Genomic DNA, 8,632 nt, shown 5'->3' on the forward strand with positions numbered 1-8,632 from the left:
GATCACGACATCACTGCCACGTTCGTCTTCACACTGCACCTCGATCTCTCAATGCGGGGGCCAAAGCTGAGCAGGCCACTCCAAGAAGCTCGCTGGGCCACATATATCACCACCCATGGGTCTGAATGAATCTGTTAAAATATTAAAATCAGATGTCACATTCTTGTACTCTGAAACACATTCGCCTGATTGTACTGTTTACACGAGTAATTGTATGTATGTTGATTTAACTTATTTCGCACCGTACGTAGCCAACCGTGCTAATCAGAGGTGCGGGGGGTGGACAACACACTAAACACAAAAATAAATTCTAAACAAATTAGTTTTCAATCTAGGAAGAGCATTCCAAACGTCCGCGGGAAGCGCATCCGAATGCGCGCGATGTAGTAACCGTCTTTGTATTGTGTAGCTTAGACAGGATCATGCTCATCCTGTGAAGAATATAATCTCACTGCACCTGTGATTAGCACAGTTGGTTACGAACGGTAAGAAAGAAGCTCAACATATATACCCTGGGTATTGAAGGTAGCTGGAGCAGCCATGTGGAGCTGATGCGGAGCCAGTCTTGAGCTGGGTTGAGCTACCAGACTCACTGCAGAGCCGCAGTCAGCAAAACGGAAACATTTTCCCCTTAAAAGTCTCACACGCAAATGTAGCAATACAAAGCACACACATAATCTGTAACATATTTTATTTATGGACGAGGCCCAGAGTCCTGCTCTAGCCCGGGTTCGAGGCAGCAGCACGCCCGTGGGAGTGAAACCGTGCAGTTCAGCAGATTCCTCTGCAGGTTTATCTGGAGCGCCGAAGGGTACAGCTGTAGAATTTCACACATCCCACTCGTCGCTCCGCTGTGCTAGAATGCCATTCTTTATCTATGCATCTGTTTAAAACCATTGCAAAGCAGTATCACAATATCACCCTAAACTCTCTGCGCAAAGAATAGGCCTCTGACCATTTGTCTTGTTCCCACAGGTGGTCACTTGGAGAGCAACAATACGGAATTATGGAGCCGAGAATTTTCATATTTCATCCGGCTCTATGTTGTTTACATAAAGTTAGTTTTTTCAGGTTTAATGACACGATGCTTGAATTTTCAGGGGTTTTTAGCTACTTTAATGTTTCATTCCCATCCCAAAAGCTACCCAGAGCTGAGCGTTAAGCTAATGACGGCTTTGTGAGTTGGCAAGGCGGTTGGTAAGCGATCAGAGCTCGTGATGATGCACCGGAACCTTCAGCTTTACCTCCACGGGGTAGTGATCACTCACCTCCAGGGCCTGAGCACACAGCACCACCACAAAGTACACAACATGACAGTCTAGAGTTCGGTATCACAGTGGCGAGTTCCACATAACACAACAACAACAACAGCCGCATTCTCCACTAAGCGTGCCGAAGGTGTGGTATAATTTAAGGCCATCACGTGAAGTATCAACGATCGCTGGGAGGTCACGGGACAGACCCAGATGTGATGGGTTCAGTGCCTCAGGTGACTGGCAGGTGAACCACCTGCCCTCTCCCCACTGTGCCACTTTGCTGGGTTTTAGCTGCTCTGATCATTGTTGTGTCATTCCTCTGCCTCTCATTATTGCTGAACAGTGGCAGCCTCCATCTGCCCATGAGCAAATTTCAAGAACCTCCTGCACAGAGTTGCGGCCACTACGTCTGCAAATTTGCGCGCGTTACAAATTGAACTATTATTATTATTAGAGGCTGATCTTTACACCTCTGGTACCAAATTTCTGTAAGTTCATTCAGCCCCATGTCCCTCTATACCACATCAGCCTATCTCTTTTTTAGCCCATACCACACCTGTTTAGCCGTCTGATCATCCTAACCTTTCGAGCTGCTGCGACACATGGGCTACATGGCCCAGCCAACACAGACTCACCTTTTGGAGAAATCCACTGATGGGACTTTCATCCTAATTTGCATTGTGCCATCAGCGTCGTATCACGCATTACAAACATCTCCACTCCGAACTCTCATAAGTAGCAGAGAATGGCTCAATACGTGGCACCGCATAATGACTTTTGAGCTACTTTAATCGACCACTGTACCCACACCAGGGGCCCACCTTTTATATACTGTAGTTTATATCTTCTGCAAAAGAGTTCGTCGCATATAAAATCTAAATTTGATTCTTAATATTAGTTTAGAAAAAAAAACGTGTGCAGTCAATGGTGACCATGGTGAGACCCCCAACTCGCTACTCTTGAGAACCCAGTCCAATTTTGGACGGCTGCCCGAATGGAACCCGGCGTCTCGGAGCTGTCGACTTGGCAATGACGCAGCGTTAAATCCCTTCATCCACCCAGCCGTCGCTCAGCAGGGGGTCTCCGGAGACGGTATAGAGCCGTGGTACACCACGACATTGCTGGCGAGGGGAAGCCCCTTTGTGCTTTGCCCTTGCTCGCAAGGGCAAGCGACCCGCATTGGATGCCAACCTTCTCATTGCTGAGCCCATACGTCTTCTGGAAGTTGAACGCCCTCGCAGATCCAGCAACCAGCGCACTGCGTAACTCCGTCCCGTGCACCACGATTCTGTCATTGAATACGCAAAACGAAAACAGCGCTACCCACCGAATTACCGATAGCACACAAGTGTTGATTCCTCCGCACAGCGTGAGTCTGAAGGCAGACAAATAGCGGGGGACACGGAGGTGAAGCCTCTGGACAGTGTCAGTTTGGTGTCTGCAGATGTAAGGCTCCATTTGTTATTCTGCCTCTTTGATCTGAATTTGTTATTTACAGTGGTCGTCAATTTGCTGTAAATGCTTTCAATTAACAACCGTGCCCTGAGTGTAACCCTGACGAGATCTCCACAATCAGCATCACCATGCACTGTTCCCTCACACAGGGATGCCTTCATAAGGCTTACATCTACATCTCTTTAGTCTCTCTCCCTTGTACCTCTGCCGTCTGTTCTGTATCCAACTCGCTCTTCTCTTGCTCCTGTCTCTCTTCTGTCTCCCTGTCTCATACGCTAAGCTGGGCAACTGAACAATGTTGAAAATGTTATGAACATTACAATTATTCAAATGCCTAAGGCTCAAAATCTGAAACCTGCATTTGCAACTGCAACTAACCGATGCAATCCGTCCACTACTGTGGGTGGGGGTGGGAGGGGTGGGGCTGAATGGAGAGGGGCTGGTCACCCCGTGGTGCCCTTATAAAACTCAACGTTTAACCTACTCATGCCGGCTTGTGCCCGCCCTCACAGTCGAGCATATTTGCGGAATACACCACGCCGCCGTTGACCCTGGCCATTGACCGAGCAACCCAACGTCCCTAACAGCTCCCTCCGCAGGAATGTGTTTATGGGTGCACCCATACAGAACATAGCAGGCGTCAATCTGCCACGCGCTGTCTCTGTGACAGATGGAAATCGTGTTGGTCCATCCGTGGAAGGGCTCTAAAACATCGCCGCTTGACGACTTGGGCCTGTGCTCAGCCCCTGTGTTTCACAAAAACACAGCCTCCTCCTCCTCCCCCTGCTCTGTCTGCGGGAGGAGGCCCACGGTCCGTGCCGCCGTGGGCCGAGGCGCCGCGCGTACCGGTCGTAGGCGCAATCCGTGTTCTTGTTCACCGTGGTGTCCACATCGTCCCCGATCGCCCAGTGAAACGACGGGCCCCGAATGCGCACGTGGGACCAGTTGGTGGCCGAGACGTAGCCGCAGGCGGCGTTGAAGTCTCCCAGCAGCATCACGTTCTGCGGGCCGGTCATCGCGCCAAGGCAGCGGCACCGTCACAAGGGCAATAACAATGCCCTGTGTAGCCATCTGCCAATCCACTACTGGATGAGGACCTCCCCATGCCGTGCGAATCGCGGGGATTATTTGACCATACTTCGTCACGCTGGTCAGTGCTGGTTGGTAAAGGCTGGGAGCATAGACGTGGGAGCAAAGAAGTATAGTACAACCCACCGTGTGGCCTAAGCCCACCCAACACGCGTGGTGGCTTCCCATCCAACCACTGTCGGTGAATACCGCTCCTCATATTGTCTCTGTGTAATGGTGTCGTCTGTGTAATGGTTGAGTAGGAGAGTGAGCATGACCGCATGTTGAGTATCCTCTGGGTAGGTGAGTTGAGAGTGGGCCGACAGGGCGTGCGTGTCCTGTGTAAGGGTTGTGTGTTGGTGTGCCCGACCGTCGATCCGTGTGTGTTAGACGTGACCTGGTTTCCCCAGAGCTGCACCACTTCCTCAAACACGGTGTGCAGCTGCTGCAGTTCCGACACGGCGCTCTTTGGCGAGGTGTGCTGGCCCACCAGGATCAGATCCTGCACCGCTGACACAACAAGAAGGGCGGCGGGCACGGCCCAGCCGGAATGTGTTCACCGCTTGGCTGCAGGGGCTTGCGGTACATATCCGGAAGGTTGCCCTGGTTAACGGTGTGGTGTATTCACCATACATACGTGCCATCTGCTTCACAGTGAAAGATACAGGCCCCGTGACTCCATTTGAATACAATTAGGATACCACAGCTCCGATTAGCACGGTTGGCAACATATGATGTGAATTAAGTTCAAAATGCATACAATTCACCGTACATATATATCGGTGTGTTGGTGTCACTGTACACATTTGACAAATTACTTAATTGGGAAACACCTAGCAATCATCGCCCCCTACTGCCAATTACAGGACTTATGTGAAAAAAGAGTCCACTCAGTGAGGCTTTCCTGTGTGAAGACGCGTAATTATAGTATTTACATGCGGCCATACACACGTGGGAGCTTCTCAATTGCAGGCCAGGTGCAGGTCAGGTGCAGGTCTGGTCACGCTGCGCTGCGACACTGCATTACAGAGGCGTGCGCTGAAGGTGACCCCGTGTGCCCTGATAACCCCGCGGGGTCATTACCTGTGCTGGGTGAGTGGAAACGCACCGAGAAGGGCTCGCGGAGAAACACGCAGGGCCCCTGCGCGTCGTTCTCCTTGTACTGGTGGGAGTCGCGCAGCTTTACCAGGTTGCTCCTGGACAACGAGAGAGCACACGCGGGCTGCGTGTGGTTCTCGTCCTCTATCCACGGCTCCCCACGCCGTCTCCATGCATCACAATCCGACTCGCTCTCACTACGCGTAAACGCCACGAAGCTTGATAACTTATTGACCAGCGTGCACACGTGTACCATTGCACGCTGATACAGACAAAGAAGACATCCGTGAATAACACTCGGGCCTTAAAAAAACACAAAGAGATAGGCGACGATTTTGTCAGTGGCCCTTCTTCCGCAGAGCACGCACTGATTACGATGGCTTCTTGTACATGTGGAGTTGTTTTGTTGAGTGTACGTCATGTGTTTTTGACAGCCAAGCTGGGGGCACATTACACAACAACGGCTAAGTGTCGTAGTGGCGGGGCGAGTGCGGTTCCATTGATGCCAAACGAGCGAGTGGCTGAGTCAGCGCCGCGTGGCGCTGGCTCCGCCACCTCCAACGCGTTCACAAGAGGCAGCTGTGGCTTGACCCTGCAGAAGATGCCAATGGCACCTCAACATTGTGGGGTAGCGCCGCATGACTCGAGAGAAGCCGCGCTTCGGGCATGGCACACCCTGCCACGGAATACACTTCGGGTCCGTTAGTTATCTCATAAAGGGGAACACATCAATGATAGTTTTGCAAATGGAAACTAACCCGATTTAGGTGAGTTCAGAGCTGGATTACGCTGACATATCCTTGTGTGAGCTTTACATAAAGAAAGAACAGATGTCGTCTATATCTGCTTTTAAATCCGCCACACGCTCGGTCTCGCCGCCACTCACCGGTACACGAACGCGTACTGCTCCCTGTACGAGCCCCGTCCCAGGCGCTTGCTCGCCACGTAGGAGTAGCGATGCCCCCCGGGCTGGCTGCAATCAGATCCGCACATTGAGGGCACCCGCAGTGGACACAGTGCCAGTCCACCCACCTCACGAGCACCGCGCGGGGGCCGCGCCGCTCGCCGCTGTACGAACCTCGGCGGTGCCGAGACCAGCAAGGATGTACAGGATGTATATGTGGGGCCAGTGGCGCGTGAGGAAGATACCACGACGAGCTCATGGGTCTAACTGTGAATGTGACAATCAACATAACTCAAACTGTGAAGTATTCACACGACGTATGCCCTCCCGACACCGCGCAGTAACTCTACTCACACCATGTCAGCCTTGTCTCCTCATTCCCCCCCCTCCCCCAAGTGAGGTCTTACACTCACCCCCCAACAGCAATCGTCCTGAGCAGGTTTCGAACTTGTAAAATTTTAACCATGACGCAGGCACACAATTGCCTACTCGTTTGGAATGCCGTTGGGCGATCTTTAACCGCCATTGTGAAGCAGACTGTGTATGTTCTGGTTTGTACAACCGAGGTATGAACTGGGGCGGCCTGCCAGATTCGAACCGCGAACCTCTTCAACAAGCGGCTACCGCTGGGCCTTGTCACGGCCCCAGAGTGCGTTGTGTAACAAACACTCGAGAGAGAGAGAGAACAGAGAGACATCACTTGTTGAGTTGCTCCACAAGGCGAGGGAGTGTACAGTTCTTGCAGTCCCGGATCTCCATCACGAGTGTGACGTCACACCGAGATATGATCTATCACAGACATGGAGAGAGGGGAATGGGCTCCACGTTTGCTCACCCATTCCTCAACAACATCTTCACCCATTCCTCAACAACATCTTCACCCATTCCTCAAAAACATCTTCACCCATTACTCAACAACATCTTCACCCATTCCTCAAAAACATCTTCACCCATTCCTCAACAACATCTTCACCCATTCCTCAACAACATCTTCACCCATTCCTCAACAACATCTTCACCCATTCCTCAACAACATCTTCACCCATTCCTCAACAACATCTTCACCCATTTCTCAACAACATCTTCACCCATTCCTCAAAAACATCTTCACCCATTCCTCAACAACATCTTCACCCATTCCTCAACAACATCTTCACCCATTCCTCAACAACATCTTCACCCATTCCTCAACAACATCTTCACCCATTCCTCAACAACATCTTCACCCATTCCTCAACAACATCTTCACCCATTCCTCAACAACATCTTCACCCATTCCTCAACAACATCTTCACCCATTCCTCAAAAACATCTTCACCCATTCCTCAACAACATCTTCACCCGTTCCTCAACAACATCTTCACCCATTCCTCAACAACATCTTCACCCATTCCTCAACAACATCTTCACCCATTCCTCAACAACATCTTCACCCATTCCTCAACAACATCTTCACCCATTCCTCAACAACATCTTCACCCATTCCTCAACAACATCTTCACCCATTCCTCAACAACATCTTCACCCATTCCTCAACAACATCTTCACCCATTCCTCAACAACATCTTCAGGGCTCCACGAGCACTGGGGCAGCGACCATCTCTCTTGGTGGCCCTGAGCAAGGGGTGGAAATTTCGCGTTTCCATCTCATATCGCGTCTTTTGACTGCGGCGCCCAATCGCCACAACACAGAGTGGAGGCGCTGGAGCAAGAGAATGAGTCCTTGCAGTCATGAGGCCTATTTATGATCATGTAAAGTAGATGTGTCATGCCCAAATATAGGTTATCCAGAGCGTTCCCTTGCACATATAAGGAGTTGTAAAAATAAATAATTGCGATTCCAGTTCCATGCTAGATCCTATACTCAAACCCTCGCTCAAACACATCATCGCGAACCCATGCTCGAGCCCATAATAGCTCGATTGCATGAAGAATCCCTCCACATTGCACAGACTTATGTTGTCACGCCTCAGCGCACACCAGGGCTGGGGGCACTGCACGATGCAAGCGATTCCTTCCTCTGCTCCCAGTGCATCATGCCACCGAGTTTTACTCAAATGTTACGCGACAAGTTAGTTTAGCAAATGCACACATTTTATCCTCATCTACCGTGTTACAATGCCTTTTTTAATGAAATATGAAATTTTTGCTGCTCAAACGAGCATTGAGGGATTGGAGCTCATCTCCTATTTAAAGCCCTGGACCCAGTAGTAGAAATTCCACAAAGCAGTATACATTTTATCGACCACAGAGAAACAATAAGCCTAAGAGTTGAGTATTTTAACCATTATGCCACTCTTGGGTCTGACCTTTACGATGATCTCCATCACGTGGGGCTTGGATGCCTTGGCTTGGCCGAACGTCTGAATGTTGAAGGAGCAGATCTTGAGGTCCGATGATGCCCCACCACACACGAGGGACAGCAGCAGCGGTAGCCACAGAGCACCGGCACGGCCCCGCGGGGTCCTCCTCTCGCACATCTCGGTGACACACGCGGGCCCTGCGCTCCCGAGTCCCACCTCCACACGAGTCCCACAGCAGCAGCAGCCGCCACACAGACTGCCTCCGTGCTGAGCTATTGGGAAACACTTCCCGTTCCATGCGCGTGCAGTGTCTGTGCGGCCACTCGGCCACTTATCTTCAGGAAGTGTGTGGCTTCCTCGTGTGAGTGGGGCAGCACTCGTGCAGATGGCACGAGTGGGTTCTGCGACACTGGCAGTATGGACTATGCCATTTGAGACTGTCCAGAGTAATTATTACATACATTTACATACAAATTCACTTTGTAACAAACATTCAGGTCCATTTATATCCCTGACTTGTTATATCATATATATATTTAGTTTCACAC

General features: G+C 50.8%; 1 protein-coding gene across 1 annotated transcript; it reads right to left on the reverse strand.

The window, feature by feature from the left end:
• Positions 1–676: 676 nt before the first annotated feature.
• Positions 677–8,406, reverse strand: LOC144722126 (deoxyribonuclease-1-like). Its single transcript, XM_078600286.1, has 8 exons — positions 8,091–8,406; positions 6,482–6,570; positions 5,764–5,850; positions 4,863–4,975; positions 4,177–4,289; positions 3,558–3,712; positions 2,448–2,544; positions 677–1,277 (listed from the first exon to the last, which is right to left on the reverse strand). The coding sequence occupies exons 1-8, from the start codon at positions 8,259–8,261 to the stop codon at positions 1,206–1,208; spliced, it is 897 nt and encodes a 298-aa protein (XP_078456412.1). The 5' UTR covers positions 8,262–8,406; the 3' UTR covers positions 677–1,205.
• Positions 8,407–8,632: the final 226 nt, after the last annotated feature.

Source organism: Lampetra planeri, chromosome 13 (genome assembly GCF_965212315.1).
Source record: "Lampetra planeri chromosome 13, kcLamPlan1.2.h2, whole genome shotgun sequence".
NCBI lineage: Eukaryota > Metazoa > Chordata > Hyperoartia > Petromyzontiformes > Petromyzontidae > Lampetra > Lampetra planeri.

Excerpts from the sequence above, each read along its gene's own strand:
- LOC144722126 (XM_078600286.1), bottom strand. The coding sequence starts at position 8,261 with ATGTGCGAGAGGAGGACCCCGCGGGGCCGTGCCGGTGCTCTGTGGCTA. Across the intron at positions 4,976-5,763 it reads CAGTACGCGTTCGTGTACCG|GAGCAACCTGGTAAAGCTGC; the intron begins GTGAGTGGCGGC and ends CTCGTTGTCCAG. Across the intron at positions 4,290-4,862 it reads TTTCCACTCACCCAGCACAG|CGGTGCAGGATCTGATCCTG; the intron begins GTAATGACCCCG and ends TTGTTGTGTCAG.